This window comes from Penicillium hordei (assembly GCF_028827395.1).
Source record: "Penicillium hordei strain IBT 12815 chromosome Unknown utg000001l_segment0_segment0, whole genome shotgun sequence".
Taxonomy (NCBI): Eukaryota; Fungi; Ascomycota; class Eurotiomycetes; order Eurotiales; family Aspergillaceae; genus Penicillium; species Penicillium hordei.
In genome coordinates this window covers 7,072,813-7,091,633 of record NW_026623142.1, presented here as the reverse complement: position 1 = coordinate 7,091,633, position 18,821 = coordinate 7,072,813, and the positions used below count along the sequence as shown (strand labels likewise).

Below are 18,821 nucleotides of genomic sequence, written 5' to 3'. Positions count from 1 at the left end.
TCGCGTCCCGCGAGTATGCAATTGTCATCAAACAATTATACTTAGGTACACCTGCACAATGCCCAAACGGAAAGCTCCTCCCAAACTTTCTGGTCTATTGGGCTCAGATGATGAAGACATCATGCAAATTGAAGCGACAGGAACACAAGAAACTCACGAGCCTCCCGCCAAAAAACGGAGAGGCAGACCGCGTACCTCAAACGAGAATGTGACCGAGACTAAACCTACCAAACCTACTACTCGAACAAGAAAGCAGCAAGCAGCTGTAGCCGCAGCTGAGCCGGAACCCCCTGCAAACAAAAAGCCCGCCCGCCGAGGACGACCTAGAGGAAACAGCCGTGCAGCGCAAGACGTTGAAACATCCGCACAGGCAACCGAGATGGAGGATATGGTATCAGAACAGGAGGATGCAGACAACCAGGAGAATGAAGACCCGTTTGTCCCAAGGAACACAAAGAAGCAGCCGCCCAAGGCCGCAAAGGCTGCCCCAACACGCAGTCGAGGACGACCTCGTGCAGTCAGCACACAACCCCACACAGATGGAGAATTTCAGTTTACCCCAAGTGGTTCTCGACACGTTAGTTTTCAGGATCCCCACGCAGAACAAGCCGAAACAAGCCCTCTTGCTCGTGCAGCGAGCCTGGGAGGAAAGGAACCTGAAGTTAAAGAATCTCAACAGAACGAGCAACCCGCAGCGGAGGTTGTAGATAATATCATTCACGAGGAACCGGCTTATCATCGCAAATCGATGTCCCCCGTGAAGAACGCTCGCTCTCGGCTATCCATGTTACGCAACTCGCAAGATCCTTCTCCTCGTAAACGCAAGCTTGGAGGCACCGACTTCGAGCAGGGTGGAGACCCAGAGCTGAGACGCAGGCTGGGTGAACTGACCAAAAAGCATGATGCCTTGGAGAGTAAATATCGCAATCTACGGGAGATTGGGATTGTCGAAGCCAACACCAACATGGAGAAACTGCGAAAACAAAGCGAGACTGTTACTAAAGGTATGCTCTTCTGTTGTATTATAGCCGATAGGGTATATGAATTGATACATCCTCAGCATCAAATGAATTGGTCGCTTCGCTCAAGGCCGAAATCGATACTCAGCGAAAGCTAGGACTGCAAAGCCGCGGACTCCAGAAGCAACTCAAAGACCGTGATGATGAATTGGCTCGACTCAAATCTACCGCTGACGAGGCCCAGGAACAGCTTGCATCTGCCCAGTCTGAAGTCAAAGCCTTGCAGACCAAGCTCGCTGCGGCGCGGAACACAGCTGCCAGTCTCGAGGGGGCAGCAAAGGTCCCTGGCAGTGCCATCAAGGGTGGCGCCGCCAACCGGGCTAATGCAGCTGCAACCGCCGAAGCGGCGCAGGCTTCCCAGCTCGCCCAATTAAAAGAAGATTTATACAGCGATTTAACAGGATTGATTGTTCGTGATGTCAAGAACAGAGAGTCGGATTACCTATACGATTGTATCCAGACTGGAATCAACGGAAGTAAGTTGCTCGATTTCCTCGTGATTGAGGGCATTTTTCTGACCTCCTTGCAGCCCTTCATTTCCATCTTGTTGTGCCAAAGGCCTCGGCTGATTATGACAAAACTGAGTTCCAATACCTGCCTCACTTGGACCCTAATCGTGATCGCGACCTGGTCAACTTGCTGCCAGACTTTTTGACCGTGGACATCACCTTCGTCCGCGGACAAGCAGCCAAGTTTTATACGCGAGTCATTGATGCCCTCACAAAGCGGCGGTCTCTTCCAGCGCAATAGCGTCGCTGATGCTAAATATCAGTCTTTTGTGTGGTTTTTTTTTTGTTTTTTTAGAGTCTGTTCATTTTCATGGAGTTTGTTCGGGACTAGGGATGTCATGTTGTTTCAATAATCAATAACATCTATGTTAACAATTCCACCTTCCAAGGTCGTTAATCAATCCCTTGTATCATTGTATGCCTACGTTGTACGTAGGAAACGTCAGCCAGTGGGCCCTTCGTGAAACATGCTTCGCAAGGTCCTCTAACAAATTGCAAGGCTCAAGTTCTCGCCTCGTTGCCACTCGTATTCTCGAGAGCATCATTTTATAGGCTACTACTACTAGATTAACACTCGGGTTTGAGATGTTCATCGGCGAAATACCATCTTACTATGATATGTCCTTTATCTCCGAGCCTCTCAGAGGGATAAACCCCCACACCTACTATATAAGCACTACATATCTTTCTACATCTTTATATTCGATAGCTTCACGTCAATGTGCATTTTTCAGCTTGATAAATACAGCACAAAGCTTCGATCGGGAATTAAGTGCCAATTGGAAAATACTACTATTTGAGATGCAGAGTAAACAAAAGGAGGCCTGTGATTGGCTCTCACCGCCAAGTTCCCCAATGCGTCTCAAAAGTTGACGGGGTTGACGTGTTGTCTCTTTGACCTTCATATCTCCTTTTTTTTGCGAATTTTCCTACCTTTTCTTGTGGCAGTGGACCACTTCCATTCTTTTAACACTTGAGTATCTAGGAGACATAGATCATGGCGCGTCTCGGCCGTGTTGGGTTTCTTGCCCTCGCCGTGGTCTTCCACTTGATCTATACATACTCAATCTTTGATATCTATTTCGTCAGTCCAATTGTTAGTGGAATGCGATCATATGGTGTCGAGCGACCATCCGGAGCTCCCGCACCTGCCAAACGTCTCGTCCTCTTTGTCGCCGACGGCCTACGCGCCGACAAGGCCTTCCAAGCTTTCCCTGACCCGTCCCCCGACGCCGATCCAGAAAACAACGAGTTGATTCGCCTGTCCCCCTTTATCCGCTCGAAAGTCCTCTCCCACGGAACATTCGGTGTCTCGCACACCCGCGTCCCCACCGAATCACGACCAGGTCATGTTGCGCTTATCGCAGGTCTCTATGAGGATGTGTCTTCAGTCACCACGGGGTGGAAGATGAACCCGGTGAACTTTGACAGTGTGTTCAACCAGAGTCGGCACACTTGGAGCTGGGGCAGCCCCGATATCCTGCCAATGTTCAAGGAGGGCGCCGTGCCGGGCAGGGTCGATGCGGAGATGTATAGTGAAGAAGCGGAGGACTTCACTGTCGATGCGACGCATCTGGATACTTGGGTCTTCTCCAAGGTCCATGACCTCTTCGAATCGGCAAAGACTGACCCGGAACTGGACCGGAAACTGCGGGACGACAAATTGGTGTTTTTCCTCCACCTGCTTGGACTGGATACTACCGGCCACTCTTTCCGGCCCTACTCGAACGAATACCTACACAACATCAAGGTGGTGGATCAAGGAGTCCAGGCCGTCGCAAAGTTAGTAGAAGATTTCTACGGAGACGATCAAACGGCGTTCGTGTTCACCGCAGACCATGGCATGAGTGACACGGGCAGCCATGGTGACGGTCATCCGGATAACACGCGGACACCGTTGGTTGTCTGGGGATCTGGCGTCGCGCAACCCCAGCTCTCCGCTACCGGGATTGCCGCGGGCCATGAAGATGGTTTCTCGGCGGATTGGGGATTCGACCAGGTCCGTCGACACGATGTAGCACAGGCCGATGTTGCCGCGCTCATGGCCTATCTGGTCGGACTTGACTTCCCCGTCAACTCCGTTGGTCAATTGCCGCTGGACTATCTCAATGCGAGCCCCAAGGAAAAGGCGCTGGCTGCTCTCGCCAACACACAGGCGGTTCTGGAGATGTACCACGTCAAAGAAGATCAAAAGAGAGACGCGGTGATCCGATATGTGCCTTATGAGCCTCTATCGGGCTACCACGAGAATTCGATTGAAGGCAGACTGGCAAGGATTGAGGCACTCATTTCCAATGGTGATCACGAGGAGGCTATTGTGGTGTCTGTCGAGCTTCTTCGTGTTGCTCTCGAGGGTCTGCGCTACCTGCAAACCTACGACTGGCTATTCTTGCGGACCATTGTCTCTATTGGATACCTGGGTTGGATTGCGTATGCGCTGACCACGGTTATTGATCTGCACGTCTTGCATGGGACATCAGACTCCCACCGGACGACGGCGAGTATCTCATTCTTCTCGTCGATCCTGGTCGCCTTGTTCTCAGTATTCCTCTACCAAGGCTCATCCTGGCGCTACTACTTCTATGCATTCTTCCCGGTTTATTTCTGGGAAGAGGTTTTCGCACGCCGTAAGGCTCTGATTGCCGGTCGTCAGATTGTATTGGGCCATGTGCACTCTTTCACTGGATATCTCAAGTTTGGACTTCAACTACTGGCATTCCTTGGTGTGATGGAGGCGATGGTACGATCGTATTTCCATCGCGAAATCTTCACCGTCTGCTTTGCCTTAGGCGCGTTATGGCCTGTTATCCATGGCTTTAGGTTCATTCGCAGCCATGTGTTATTGTCTACAACTTGGGTTCTTGGTTGCGGTTTGATGAGCTCGTTCACTCTTCTCCCAGTAATTAAGGTTGAAAACCTTGATACAATGTAAGTGTCCTTTCTCCGACAACTATCTTCATGTGGCTAATTTGTGTGCAGTACATATGGTGGTTTGCTCATGTTCCTCACTGGTATCTTATATTTGCTATTTGAGGACGCTATCATCGGGCATCGCGATCCGGAATCCAAAGAATCAAATGCTATTGGTCGGGTCGGGTCGCGGATCATCATGGGAATTCAGCTTGGCATGGTTCTGCTTGCTGTCATCGTCACTAGATCATCCGTACTCTCTCTCCAGGCCCGCCAAGGCCTACCTTTTGGAAATATTGTAGTTGGATGGGTTGTGCTAGGTATGTTCACACAGCCGTGTGCCCTAGGACCGCAAAATGCACCTTCACTGAGAAATGCTAACCAAGTTTCAGTGGCTTCTCTCACGCTTCCATTCTTCCACCGTCTATATCCAAATAGCCACTATCTGCACCGGCTCATGATCATCTTCTTGACCTTCTCGCCAACATTTATCATTCTCACAATCTCGTGGGAAGGGCTGTTCTACTTTGTATTCTGCATGACCATTGTGACATGGGTTCGCCTGGAACATGCCATTTACATCCATACAGCAGGCGCCTTGGAGAAACCCAAGAATCCCGGGGTGACGACCGTCGACGGTGAAACTTTCTACTACCGTGCCCTTACTCTCTCCGACGTCCGCGTGGCCCTCTTCTTCTTTTTCCTCCTGCAATCGGCTTTCTTCAGCACTGGAAATGTGGCTTCCATTTCGACCTTCTCCCTCGACAGCGTTCGCCGCCTTATCCCCGTCTTCGACCCCTTTGCCCAAGCCGCGCTCTTGATTCTCCAAATCCTTATCCCCTTCGCCATTATCAGTGCCAACCTAGGCATTCTTAACCGCCGCCTGGAGGTACCCCCCAGCGCGCTCTTCATGGTTGTTATGGCAATCTCAGACATCATGACCCTCAACTTCTTCTTCATGGTGCGCGATGAGGGCTCGTGGCTCGACATTGGCATGACCATCAGCCATTTCTGTATTGCAAGCGCTCTCTGCACCTTCGTGGCGGGTCTCGAGTTCCTCAGCGAGCAATTTGTCAGCGGTGTGGATTTTGCCCCGACTGTGCCGGCCGTTGGGGCTGCCGTGGTCCAAACTATCGAAGAAGTCACAGAGTGTGGCCACGAGGACCGCAAGGAGCCGAAGAAAGCCCTGTCCAATGGGACCAAACAGTCCAAATCCAAGCCCAAGGGTAAGGGCAAGGGTAAATCAGGAAAGAACGGGTGGTCATAGTTGGGATATGAAACTAGTATAATGCACACATAGGGACCCCTGCCCACGACATCACTTGCATAGGGCTATATTCATATTTAATTGGTCTTTTCCATGTATTATATTTTTTTTATGATCCAGCCGACTGTACAGAGTAAATGGCACTAATTTAGAGTCCTCTTAAAGATTTGATTTATATTACTATTTCACTTGGCAACATACACCGTCTCACGGACTTCCATTTACTCCCGATCCGCACCCCTACAAATGTGATCCCAAAGCACAACCGTTTCACCCCCGGGGATCTCCGGCGAACGGGCCTAGTAAAAGAGAGAGAAAAAACAAAACCCCCCCCCCCCCCCCCAAAAAAAAAAACCTGGTGTTTGACAATGTGTTCTTTCCGTACATTTAGCAACAGAGAGTGGCGTGAACGGAAATAGACTAACGGGGCACTTTCATTGGTCGAAGCTCAAAGTTGCCGAGGCATCACAAGCTGGCGCCCATTCCAGGTTTTCCCCGTTGTACTCCATCACTGAAGAATTTATATCGATGAGATCGAGTAGCTCATTGAGATTTCCCCCGCAACTTTTCCCCTGATCATTTTCGTCCCCGTGTTTTCTTTTCTCCCCCGCAATTCTACCGCTTGTCTTTGATGCTGAGTTCGAGGGTATCAGTTATGATCTACAGCTACACACACGGAGTACGAAGTACTCCGTACCTTTTAATTAATATGTCTGAAACAGTTTGAACACTAGCACATGTCAAGAGAAAAAAAAAAAACGTACCCCAAGTCTACTAGTTTACTGAAAAAAAAAACCACCTTATACACATATACATTAAGCGGTGGCCAGTGGGCAGTAGCAGGTCACACAGCATATACAACCGCACATCCCGCTAATCTAGCCCGTGACCGAATATTGTCTCCGAGTTCAGGCCTGGGAGAAATCCCCGACATGAAACCATACGTCGATTCCCCCCTCCACACCTCCGCCTCCCGCGTGGCGGTAGGCTCTGGCCGTGGTCATTTTACCCATTGAAGGCGTGAAGCTAATGCAGGATCTGGGGACCTTCCACGCCATGGCCAAATGGCCAACTACCCAAAAAACCAATCTTTTAGTCGGGACGATCCCCCCGAACCCGAACGAGGCTGAAGCAATGGTATTTCCACGCAGTGGGCCGGTTTAGCGTCTGGGGTCCCAAAGGATTGGCAATGGGGGATTAGGGATTGGCACTTTAAGAGTTATATTGCACATATGTACTCCGTTGTACTTTGCAGATTATTGTAGATTATTGTACTTCCTCCCGGGCTTGCCGATACGTAGAATATATAGTAGTTCCTACGTCCCATAAAGAAGCATTCCACCAAATGCTACCTCCATCGGTCTTCCACCCCCATCCGTCGATCTCTCCATGTTTTTTTGTGGCCCCCGTTCCAACAGGTTCCAACAGTGCATATTTGGTGGCTTTTTATTTTATTTTATTATTATTTCGTACTCCAAACACCGAGTTAGTGCTTAGTCAATGAGGGTTCGGTGTGAACTCCTGCGCCATATGGTACTGGGTTCTTAGGCTTACCTTTTTTGCCCCTTTTCGTTCTTTTTCTTTTACTTTGCAGACGTAGAGAGCAGGGAATAGAAGGGAATGATATAGAGAATATCTGATATAATTATATATCATAACATATTATAATATTATACGAATAAACTATACATATACCCTAAGGTAACGTAGGTAAATGCTGACCAAATAGAAACTCCACCAGGAACTTGATATTGCCACAACTTCACCCCAACTTTTGATATTCCCTCTTTCCTCCCCCCCCCCTCCTCCCCCGGTATTTTTTCTTATTTGATTGTTCTGTTTTCCTTGATCGCGTGGCGTCTTTCGCCGTGTTCAAGATCCTTCTTATCCTCTTTATACACCGTACCCCGTATACTCCCGCCTGACACACTTTATATCGTATCGCTTCCCCTTCCCCTCCGAGCGCATCGCCCCAATTCTCCTCCGACTTGATCAAGTCTGCATTCCTGGATGGAGAGACTGTGTGGCAATGAGTACCACTGAATTCTATACCGACCAGCTATCGGACAATCACACCAGCCCGGCTCCGAGCAACGCGGGCTCGACGGGGACTTCGGGCATTACGGTGCGCAATGGTCCACAAGGCCAACCACTGAGTTTCAGAAGGTAAGCCAGTTCTTTCTGGTACTTGTTTGGTTTTCTTTTGGGGGGATATTGGCGACACGGTGTTCTGGTCTGACAAACGGATTGTCGCGGGGGAGGGTGCGGGCGCAAAGCATGAGGGACAGGGTTTTTTTTTTCTCGGCTCTTCACTTCCCTGGTACCTGGAGGGAAACTCTACAAGTTAAGCATTTTTGTGGGCTTGCTAATTCGTTTTATCTAATCCTAGACAACGTGCATCACGCGCGTGCGAGGTACGTCTGGGTTTTTAGGGAGACGCGACTCTGGGGCCGAGGTTCTCAACGCACCTCGGCTCGGTTTCTTATCGCGATAGATTCTCTCTCTCCCCTTCTTGGATTTGGAAAAATGTAGCTGATGTTTCTCTTTTCGATTTAATTAGACATGTCATGCTCGCAAGGTGAATTTGCCCTCGATCTTGTCCTTTTTTTTTTTTTTTTTTGAATCCACACTCTAACCGTTCCCGTCGCCCCAGGTTCGATGTGATGCAGCCAGTCTCGGGGTACCCTGCACCAATTGTGTCGCTTTCTCTATCGAGTGCAAGATCCCGTCTCCGAAACGAAAAAAGAACAACCAGAACAAGAGCAAGGAAGATACTCAGTATGATGACAGTCCACCGCAAACTGCCTCGGTCGTCGACGCTGCAGCTTCTCACTTCCGACCCACGAGCACCGAGGAGCGAGCAAATTCAGTATCTGGCTCTGTCTCTGTATCCAGGGACAAGAAGAAAAGTCCGGACTCGGATGAAAAGAGCAATGCCTTTGGATACCGGAACAACCTGATGGGCGTCGACGGCATGCCCAATACTGCCCTTTCCGAGGCTGAAGCCGCCCAACAAGCTTCGGCCAATAACGCCTATGCCCAATTTATGAAGCCAAAGTTTGCGCGTGCTCCGATAAAAGAAGCTGGCCGGGTGGCGTACTTGGGCGAATCGTCGAATCTGTCTCTTCTGGTTCAAGACCGTCATGGAACAGCAGATGTCGTGCACTACCCGCTTCCACCGAATGTCAGAGGATCCCGCGCCCGGTTGACGGACTTGGATAACTTGGAAATTGATATTCTGCACCAGCGGGGCGCATTCCTACTTCCGCCCAAACCGCTGTGTGATGAGTTGGTCGACGCCTACTTCAAATGGGTGGCCCCCGTTGTGCCGATTATCAATAAGAGTCGCTTCATGCGTCACTACCGTGACCCCAAGAACCCACCGTCGTTACTACTGCTGCAGGCGATTCTGCTGGCAGGATCGAGAGTTTGCACTAACCAGCAGCTTATGGATGCGAATGGCTCGACCACCCCTGCGGCTATGACCTTTTATAAGCGTGCCAAGGCGCTGTATGATGCTAACTATGAGGATGACCGTGTCACTATCGTACAGGCATTAGTGCTTTTGGGTTGGTACTGGGAGGGACCGGAAGGTGAGTTTGCAATCCATACTAATCTATCTTAATGGCTTTTCTGACTAGTCACAGATGTCACTAAGAACGTCTTCTACTGGACACGGGTCGCTATGGTGGTAGCTCAGGGCTCTGGAATGCACCGCAGCGTCGAAATGTCCCAGCTTAACAAACCAGACAAAAGACTGTGGAAGAGAATCTGGTGGACCCTGTTCACTCGGGATCGATCTGTCGCCGTCGCACTGGGACGACCGATTGGAATTAATACAGATGACTCGGATGTTGAGATGGTGACGGAGGACGATTTCATCGAGGATGAGCTCGACATGGTTGCCGAATACCCAGCAGACCCTGTTCATGTCCAGTTCTTCCTGCAGTATGTCAAGCTGTGCGAGATCATGGGCTTGGTTCTGTCGCAGCAGTATTCTGTGGCTTCTAAGTCACGGCGTATGAATGCAATGGATCTCACCCACTCGGATATGGCACTGGCCGATTGGCTGCAGAACTGTCCTAAAGAAGTATGCTGGCAACGCTCTCGGCATCATTTCTGGGCGGCTCTCTTGCACTCTAATTACTACACTACGCTCTGTCTCCTTCATAGGGCCCATATGCCGCCTGCCTCATCCGCACCCAATAACTACAGGGTCGAAGAAATGGCTTATCCATCGCGAACAATTGCCTTCCAAGCCGCAGGCATGATTACCTCTATTGTTGAGAACCTACAGGCGCATGGGGAGATCCGATATACGCCTGCCTTTATTGTGTACAGTCTATTCTCAGCCTTGATTATGCACGTTTACCAAATGCGCTCCTCAGTTCCTTCGATCGTGGCCACTTGCCAGGAAAGAATCAACGTCTGCATGCTAGCCCTCAAGGATGTATCAAAGGTCTGGCTGGTGGCGAAGATGGTGAATACCTTGTTCGAGTCTATTCTCGGAAACAAGGTGTTGGAAGAACGACTGCAGAAAGCTGCAGGCCGGAGGCATCAGCGCACGCGGCACGGCGAATCATCTTCCTCCAAGAGGCATGACCCGCCGAAACGCAAATTCGACGATATGGATATTGGCATGCCAAATGGTGGCGGGCCCACACCTCCCGTGTCATACGAGCGCTCCCGGCCCCAGACACCCGCTGTCACGCCCTCCCGGGAACTGAACCAACCCCTTCTCGGTGGCCAACAATCACCAAACACCCACCGCGGTCCTCACGATCCAATCACCGGCACGGGTAATTCCCGAGCCAACACCAGGCCTACAACCCCGTTCAACGGCCAATTCTCTCTACCCGCCACACCCCCCGACTTCTTCTTAGTAACCCGCACATCGCCCAATCTCTCCCCCTCCCTCTGGGAGAACTTTCAACCCGACCAACTCTTCCCAGACGGCACCGCCTTCTTCCCGGAGCTGACATCGCCACCCCAGCCCGCTACAGTCGACCCATCCCTCCAGATCCCATCACAAATGCCCCCGGGCATGGCCACGCGCCCCAGCCCCATGATGAACAACCAGCCGCAGCACGTCTCGGGCCGTAGCATGTCTATCTCACATGGTAGCCCGCCGATAATGTCTGGACTGCCAGGCGCGATGGGAATGCACCCCAACCCACCGCAGCAGATGTTCGGCATGGAAGGCCAGCATCAGCAAGCTTGGCCGCCCATGCATGGTCTCGATGGCACTATGAGTGGAGCCGCGATGGACGCTGCTAGCCAGGACAATGATACCTGGAGTAGTAGTTCTCGTAGCGGGCCGACTGCGCCAACGACGCTGAATGTCGAGGACTGGTATGTCTCCCGAGAACTTGTGATTCTAGTATCCTCTTTTTTTTTTTTTTGGACATTCTCTTGCTAACATTGAACAGGTTCCAATTCTTCGGCATCAACGGCGGTTTCGGCGATCTGGCGGCATGAACAATCACGATCTGGAATATGTTGCGCTTCATATTTATGTTGTTACGTACACTTTAGCTGTTGAGAGTGTACTCGGGGGCCTCTGGAGTATAATGTACGCTTGTGGTTTCCTTTGCAGACTCTAATATAATTGCTCTGCTGGTATATACTGTCATTTTTTGGAGCTTTCCTTTCTTTTTCTGGTGGCAAAACGGAGTGCTTTCGGGGCGAGGTGGGTTCGGCTGCGGCGTCGTGAGGTTTTTTTCGTCCGTTCTGTCTTTAGGGACGGTCTGGTTTATGAATGTCTGGGTGAGGTTGGTAGTGTTTGGTATTTTCTTGTGTCTTCTGTTCTCTGATTTGGGTCATGTTGGGAAACGTCATGGACTGGCATGCAGAGGGAGTTGGGATGGAGTATACGAATTTCAATTTCTTGTCTTTATATATTGATTTGTATCATTCTACCCACAATAGTTATATTGGTAGAGTAAAATAAGTCGGCTTCTGATCGGCCTAGATGCAACTGGAAATGATCCTGGGGCTGGACGGGCAACGCGACTTGACGCGTCACCCGTATCTATCCAAAAGAGTCAACTCAACTTATTTCAATTTAAAACCAATTGGTCCCCTTTTCTTCTATTCCGTTTACTCAGTTTCATAATCTTCCATTATGTCTCCCTAGAGAAAACCAACCGACTCCGCCGCTAGTGGCGCAAAGAAGTCCAAAAGGCCCAGCAACCAACCCTGAAGTAGACATGGAAACTGAGCGTGCACTAAATAAGCGATGGGCCCCTGTCTCTGTATCCCGCAACGCAGACTCGGAGTTCAGATTGCGAACCCGCGACCCAGTCAAGGCTTTTACTTATATTTGTCTGGGATGCGCGCCTTGGAATACGGAACAAAAAGAGGATGAGTCTGAGGATGAGGAGTCTATAGAGCAGAAGAAGAAAGATGATGCGGTTAGTGACTTGCTATTGAGAGAAAGGATCATTCTCTAGTGCCGGCGATGGCTGATTCGATACCAGGAGGCGGACGATGCCACTACCCTCAAGCCTGCTTCTGAGCATCCACGAGAGAAATGGATCTTCACGAACGCCGGCGTGGCCAAGTGGATCGCGCTGAAGCATGGTACTACCGTACGCGACCCGGATAACTTTGAGATGCATGTCTACAATGACTTCTTTGGATATGCCGTTATGGAGCTGGTGGAGAACCTGCTCATGGATTTTGATGAGGCTGCTGGTGACTGGAAGATGCAGTGGGCCATCTGTGAAGCGACGGGGCTGTATTTCCAAATGGATGCTATCATGTCGATGGCTGGGTTTTTCTCACTGGCTCCCAGCAGAATATTGAGTGTTGACAGAATGCTAACGAGTGGGATATAGCTGTGAAGACGGAGACCGTGAATGCGACGTTTATCGCCTTCGTCGCGATGTTTCTTACTATGCTTGCTACTCTGGAGCGAAACGATCTCTTCAAGTCGGACTCTGAAGTTAAGAACATCGGGGCCATTATCGGTCTGTTCATCCGCTTCATTGTTGATGTCAAAGGGTACGGTATCGACTGGGATGGCCAGGATGCGAATCTCAAAGCTTATGCCTCTAAGCACGATGTCACAGTTCATGGTTTGAACCACCCGCACTACGAGCAGTCGTCTGGTGAGGCAGTTGAGCTTCCCGAGGCTACGGCTAATTCCAATGATCCCTGGGGCTGGAAAAAGGCATTTGCAAAGCTGAAGAAAAACAACGATGGGCGTATGGGCGGTGATTCGAAGGACATCACGACCTGGGCTCCTGCGGAATGCAGGAAGGCGGCTTTCGACAAGAAGGATCCCATTTCCCGGAGCGCCATGACTCATATCAAGAATGGTCGGATCATGGAGATGGGTGGCTAAGCGGCTGTGTTTGTGTACATTAGGATCATAAATGCCATGACTACCAAAATAATTATTGTATATGTATCAATGGAATCAATCCTGTTTGGGCTTCAATACAGCATGGTCATCGCTCACTGTATTCGAGATAATTAAATGCCCCAAACTCCCAAAGGATCAGACCCCATATCGCCCCTTAGCTGTTGCAGCTTCTTTACACGTCTAACTAGAGTCCCGACCAAGATCGGACCGATCAATGTGCAGAGCGAGATTGCCCAGATGACCACTAGATATATCTCAGATGGTCCTTCTGAATATTCACGGGAGAATATTCCTTGGCTTTCGGCAATCGAAGCAATGAGGTATCCCACTTCGCCTCGGGCGACCATTGCCAACCCCAGGATAGAAGGCGGGTACAGGGACTTTGGTTTTGGGGGGAGTGAGATGCGAGAACCGGGGCGGGAAGTGGATGTAGGGGATCTGTTCGTTGATTGAGGCTCGTTTTTGGCATTATCGGGAGTTGAAACATTTGCAATGCCATCTTGAGTGCCTGGCCATTGTTTGGCTTTCTTGTTTTGATTCAACTTTCTGCTGATGCTCCGAGGACTCGCACAGTACGAGCTGGCATGTATAAATGGTTTCTTGACGATAGAGATTAGACCGGACACAGGGCGGGGAGAGAATCGAACGAGCCATAGGCCTGTGATCATTTTTCCAATTGCCATCAGCATGGCGTAGATAATCCCACGCCATACAACCTGACCTGAGAACATCTTGGTTATGGGAATTGCGAATCCAATCGATGCCTACTGATGTTAGTACGTCCTTCTTAAATCAAATGAAAGGACTTACGAAGAAAAGAGGGAGAAGGATTCGGTTGACCGGCTCTTTATAATATTTGCTGTAGATCAGTTCACCTGTAGGTGTATCGTTATCGGTTATTTCTGCCTCTCGGGGATGTTGCGTAGGCGAAGAGGGTGTCTCTTCAGTACGCCGGTTCTTGCTATTCTGTGTGCTTCCTTGGTGGTTGGAAGTTTGCACATGAGATGCATCAGCATGAAAGGCAGGAATTGGTGCTTTCGCTTCAACTACCAGCCCATCAAACCAAGAGACAATTACTCCAGCAAGGTAGGCAGCAAAGAGACTCGAAGTTCCAGCATACGTTGCACCAGCCACGATTCCAACTAACACACACGTCTGCGCAATAAAAGCAAATTGTGCGGTTCCTATAAAAGCTGGAAACTTGGCTTTGCAAGCAAGCGATTTTTTTAATCCGGGCTGTAAACAGAATGCACACAGCAATAGAAGACCAACAGCGAACCCGATAGAAACAAAAACAGGTCGAATGACAGTCACGGTACTGAATGAGGCGGCACTTCCGCCTAGATTTGAGATAATTTGGACCATGACCAGTCCAACGACATCATCTAGCATTGCAGCACTAGTGGTGACTGTGCCGAGCCTTGTAGTTGTTAGCTGCGTGGTTGAGAGGATGGTAAAGGTAGTGCCGAGACTAGTTGCGCTCAACGCTGCACCGGCAGCGAAGGACTGAAGAAATGTTGCTGACACAAGTTCCTTGAGAATGAATGACAAGCCCATTGGGACACAGATTCCAGTGATGGCAACGGCTGTCGATAGAAGGATGTTTGCCTTCAAGGACTTGATTGAGGTTGACAGACCACCTGTTTATTGTAAGAACTTATATCCAGCAAGTAGAGAAGAAATTTCACACACTTACCTTCATAAATCAAGAGTATCAGGCCTAGATACCCAATCTGCTGGATCACTCTTTCTATCTCTTGATCGAACCATTGTGCCCCGGGCGTACCCCACAGGACACCGATGAAGAGTTGGCCAATTAATCCACAGTAGAGGAGCTTGTCCAGGAATGTATTGACTATGTTTAGAGATAAAAGAAATCCGGTGTAGTTGAGGACTATTTCCGTTGATGGTTCGTGATATGCGAATGCTGCTTCCGATTCCGATGTCATTTTTGTTGCTCCTCTCTGGGTAAGGTGTTTAAGAATCTTATGTATGTATGTATGTATGTATGTTTCTTTTTTCTTTAAGATTCCAGACTCTGAAGGGGGTATTTGCAATTACAGAGGGAAGTAAAAATGTTGGCAGTGCTGTCGACCGAGTCTGATGACTAACGATAAGTCTTTCTCCATAGTCCTAGTATAACTATATTGTGAAAGAGCAGTAGATGGTTTCTAATTGACTTTCAATTGATATATTACTTTGCTAGGGATATACACAACACCAAAAATTGTTTTAACAAATACGCAACTCTTGAAATGGCTAGACAAGCTATACTAGCATTGATATCAAATGTCTATAGTTTCCATATTCATAACGATTAAGCCTTCCCTCTTTTATGTTGTAAATATACCGATCTCCTATAAATGTTGAATCTTAATATCATCTTAACATTATTAATATAGAAACACCTTACTCCCTTACTCCCTTAATCCCTTAATCAACGTAGATGTTGACTCATAAAAACTCCACATACCTGCATGCCTAATTGGGACTAGCGGATGACGAGATCGCAATGGCCGTGGCTCAACGAATCAGCGCCGACTCGGGACGAGTCAGCTTGTCCGGGGGATTGTGAACTGCTTGGGGGGTTTCTTTTTCTTTTTCCAATTTTTATTTCTATTCTCCTTTTTACTTCTAACATATTCGCATCTATTGAATTGTTTGCTTTCAATTATCCTCAATTATTCTCTACACGCACATACATACTGTCCCTCCTTCTGCCCCGCTACAGCGATGTCGGCCTCAGGATCCGGAATTCCCAATGCTGCTTCAGGGTCATCTAGCGGTGTGAAGAAGGGTTTCCCTCAGGTTGACCTGTCAGGGAATGACCTTCCACCTTCCCCTGCCCCGTCCAGCCCTCATACCGGTCGCCGGTACAATATTGCCACCGAGCTGGTTTTCACCGAGGGTAGTGACCAATACAATGCCAGCAGCGTTCCTATCTATCAGGTACAGATTCACCCCTGGCGACACAATGTTGCTTTGATTTGGACATGAATACTAATCATATTGAAATTACATAGAGTGCTACTTTCAAACAAACCTCCAACGCCGGCGGTGGAGAGTATGACTATACACGGTCCGGGAACCCCACTCGCACACATCTTGAGCGTCACTTGGCCAAGATCATGTCGGCACAGCGCGCCCTGGTGGTGTCCTCCGGCATGGCAGCCTTGGATGTGATTACAAGACTTCTCCGCCCTGGTGACGAGGTGGTCACTGGTGACGACCTCTACGGTGGCACCAACCGTCTGCTTAAGTACCTCTCGACCAACGGCGGAATCATCGTGCACCACGTCGACACCACAGATCCCGAGAAGGTCCAGGAAGTACTGAGCTCAAAGACAACCATGGTGCTGCTCGAGACCCCCACAAACCCCCTGATCAAGATCGTCGATATTGGAAAAATTGCCACCGCCGCCCACGAAGCCAACCCCGCATGCATTGTCTCTGTGGACAACACCATGATGTCTCCCCTTCTCCTAAACCCACTAGACTTCGGCGCCGATGTCGTTTACGAGAGTGGCACCAAATACCTCTCCGGTCACCACGATCTGATGGCCGGTGTCATTGCCGTAAACGACCTGCAGCTCGGGGAACGCCTATACTTCCCGATCAACGCATCAGGATGCGGCCTGTCGCCGTTTGACTCTTGGCTTCTACTGCGCGGCGTGAAGACGTTAAAGGTCCGCATGGACCAGCAGCAGAGCAATGCCCAGCGCATTGCCGAGTTCCTTGAGTCGCATGGTTTCAAGGTGCGATACCCAGGTTTGCGATCTCACCCACAATACGAACTCCACAATTCCATGGCGCGGGGCGCCGGTGCTGTGCTCTCGTTCGAGACCGGTGACACGGCCATTAGCGAGCGCATTGTGGAGAGTGCCAAGATTTTTGCTATCAGTGTCAGCTTTGGTTGTGTCAACAGTCTGATCAGTATGCCGTGCCGTATGAGTCATGCTAGCATTGACGCGAAGACGCGGGCGGAACGCGCCTTCCCTGAAGACTTGATCCGGTTGTGCATTGGTATTGAGGATGTCGATGACTTGATTGACGACTTGCAACGAGCGGTATGTATCATGGGTGTCCCTTGCATGATTTGGATTTTTGCTAATTTCTTTCTTTTTTTGCAGTTGGTACAAGCTGGTGCGGTCAATGTCACTATGGATGGTATTGAAGCTCGTTAGATATGTAGTTAAGATATTGGTATTTGGCGTTAGGGGATTTCAAAATAAGAATAAGAGTATAATGAAGCAAAACTATACTCCATTGTGGTTGTATATCATAATGTCCTATCTCGACCATGTAGACCAAAACAATAGAAACCTTGGGACAGCGTTCAGCCGATAAGCTTATCGGGCCGGCATCGGAGAGCCGGCGCCGGGTCGCGCCCGGGTCATTCTCGTCCGAAGCTGGGGAGATCAACGATGAATATAATACTCTCTCAGATCTTGCATTTGTAATTCATTTTGTTTCATTTGACCTTATCTTGTGTGACGTTTTACTCAATGCATAGCCTCTCTCTCGTCCATACAATATGAGCATGAATCGGGATGCTGTTGCGCAAGATACAATATTTACAATGGCGACGGTAAAGCAGGAACAGGGCCAGGAACGTCAAGGGCAGACCCCCAGCAAACACTCCACATGGAATACCAAAGATCTAGGCAAACGACTCGGTGTCGATGTCGCTAGCGCCGCAACAGCCGGCGCGTTGACCTGCCCATTGATCACCATCATTGATCGGTAAGTGGCTATTACAGCTCTTAGGTGCTGTTATCGAATACAAGGCTAATCCTTCTAGTGCTATCATGGAAAAAGCCTCAAAGGGCTTCCCAATCGGCCAAACAATAAAAACCTGCCTCCGATCGATGGTCGCTCGACCCAGCGGCTTCTTCTTCAGCACTCCATTCATCCTCATCTACACCCTATACACCTCGACCTACCTCACAGCAAATGCAATCGACACCCTCAAATCAACAACACACAACCAGCCCTACAACGTCATCGACACAGGCCTCCCCAAATTCTTTGCAACAACAATAGTCAACATGACGATCTGTGTCTACAAAGATGCGCGCTTCGCCAAAATGTTCGGCGCCTCTCCTCCCTCCGAATCGCCCGCTAGAAACAGCCCCATAAACAAAAACCCAGTTGCTCGGAAGTATAGTTCCAGTCTCCGCGCACCACTCCCTCCCTCCACACCCACAGTACCAACCCTCCAAATACCAAAAGTCTCTTACGCCCTCTTCTGTCTCCGCGACAGCATCACAATCTGGGCTTCTTTCAATATCCCCGCCCTCATCGCGCCCTCAGTCCCAGACTTCCTCGCTTCAAGCCCAGCCATGAAATCTAGCATCGCGCAATTCGCCTGTCCCGCTGCTATGCAGTTCGCTAGTACGCCCATGCACCTTCTCGGCTTAGATCTGTATAACCGACAGCCAGCCGGTGGTCTGCATTGGACGGAACGTGCGGCGCGGATTCGTCGCGATTATGTACCTAGTTGCTTTGCACGCATGGGGAAGATTGTTCCTGCATACGGTGTTGGTGGTGTGGTCAATGTGCGGATGAGGGATTCCTTGATGAAGAGAGTCGAGAGGGGAGAGTGATTCGGATTTGATTTAATATCAAATGAAGGAAGAGTATGGTGTGAAGTGTGAAAGGTAAGGTTTCGGTGGGCTAATGACCTGATGATCTCTTCATTTTGTTCTCATTTAATGTTTAGATTTTGCATTTCGTGGTTGATCTTT

General features: G+C 49.6%; 7 protein-coding genes across 7 annotated transcripts; 6 read left to right on the top strand and 1 right to left on the bottom strand.

Annotated features, from left to right (window-relative positions):
- Window positions 1–58: 58 nt before the first annotated feature.
- N7537_002661 (putative chromosome segregation protein (Pcs1)) lies at window positions 59–1,785 on the top strand (the record flags this gene model as incomplete). The annotated part of the gene is made up of 3 exons (XM_056893719.1): window positions 59–1,004; window positions 1,061–1,495; window positions 1,549–1,785. 3 exons carry the CDS (start codon window positions 59–61, stop codon window positions 1,767–1,769), a joined length of 1,602 nt encoding a protein of 533 aa, XP_056758714.1. The 3' UTR covers window positions 1,770–1,785.
- A 740-nt stretch (window positions 1,786–2,525) lies between these two features.
- On the top strand, window positions 2,526–5,705 carry N7537_002660 (mannose-ethanolamine phosphotransferase MCD4; the record flags this gene model as incomplete). The annotated part of the gene is made up of 3 exons (XM_056893718.1): window positions 2,526–4,456; window positions 4,508–4,758; window positions 4,831–5,705. 3 exons carry the CDS (start codon window positions 2,526–2,528, stop codon window positions 5,703–5,705), a joined length of 3,057 nt encoding a protein of 1,018 aa, XP_056758713.1.
- Window positions 5,706–7,734: 2,029 nt separating this feature from the next.
- On the top strand, window positions 7,735–11,183 carry farA (CeGAL family transcription factor; the record flags this gene model as incomplete). Its single annotated transcript, XM_056893717.1, has 6 exons — window positions 7,735–7,871; window positions 8,095–8,119; window positions 8,266–8,283; window positions 8,359–9,298; window positions 9,353–11,057; window positions 11,135–11,183. The coding sequence occupies 6 exons, from the start codon at window positions 7,735–7,737 to the stop codon at window positions 11,181–11,183; spliced, it is 2,874 nt and encodes a 957-aa protein (XP_056758712.1).
- Window positions 11,184–11,812: 629 nt separating this feature from the next.
- Window positions 11,813–13,053, top strand: N7537_002658 (uncharacterized protein; the record flags this gene model as incomplete). Its single annotated transcript, XM_056893716.1, has 3 exons — window positions 11,813–12,118; window positions 12,185–12,514; window positions 12,553–13,053. Coding segments are annotated over 3 exons (1,137 nt in total), but the record flags the coding sequence as incomplete, so codon positions are not given.
- A 131-nt stretch (window positions 13,054–13,184) lies between these two features.
- N7537_002657 (cation:proton antiporter) lies at window positions 13,185–15,023 on the bottom strand (the record flags this gene model as incomplete). Its single annotated transcript, XM_056893715.1, has 3 exons — window positions 13,185–13,838; window positions 13,885–14,714; window positions 14,771–15,023. The coding sequence occupies 3 exons, from the start codon at window positions 15,021–15,023 to the stop codon at window positions 13,185–13,187; spliced, it is 1,737 nt and encodes a 578-aa protein (XP_056758710.1).
- Window positions 15,024–15,807: 784 nt separating this feature from the next.
- N7537_002656 (cystathionine beta-lyase STR3) lies at window positions 15,808–17,258 on the top strand (the record flags this gene model as incomplete). Its single annotated transcript, XM_056893714.1, has 3 exons — window positions 15,808–16,023; window positions 16,098–17,141; window positions 17,205–17,258. The coding sequence occupies 3 exons, from the start codon at window positions 15,808–15,810 to the stop codon at window positions 17,256–17,258; spliced, it is 1,314 nt and encodes a 437-aa protein (XP_056758709.1).
- Window positions 17,259–17,608: 350 nt separating this feature from the next.
- Window positions 17,609–18,680, top strand: N7537_002655 (uncharacterized protein; the record flags this gene model as incomplete). The annotated part of the gene is made up of 2 exons (XM_056893713.1): window positions 17,609–17,817; window positions 17,876–18,680. 2 exons carry the CDS (start codon window positions 17,609–17,611, stop codon window positions 18,678–18,680), a joined length of 1,014 nt encoding a protein of 337 aa, XP_056758708.1.
- Between the last annotated feature and the right edge of the window lie 141 nt (window positions 18,681–18,821).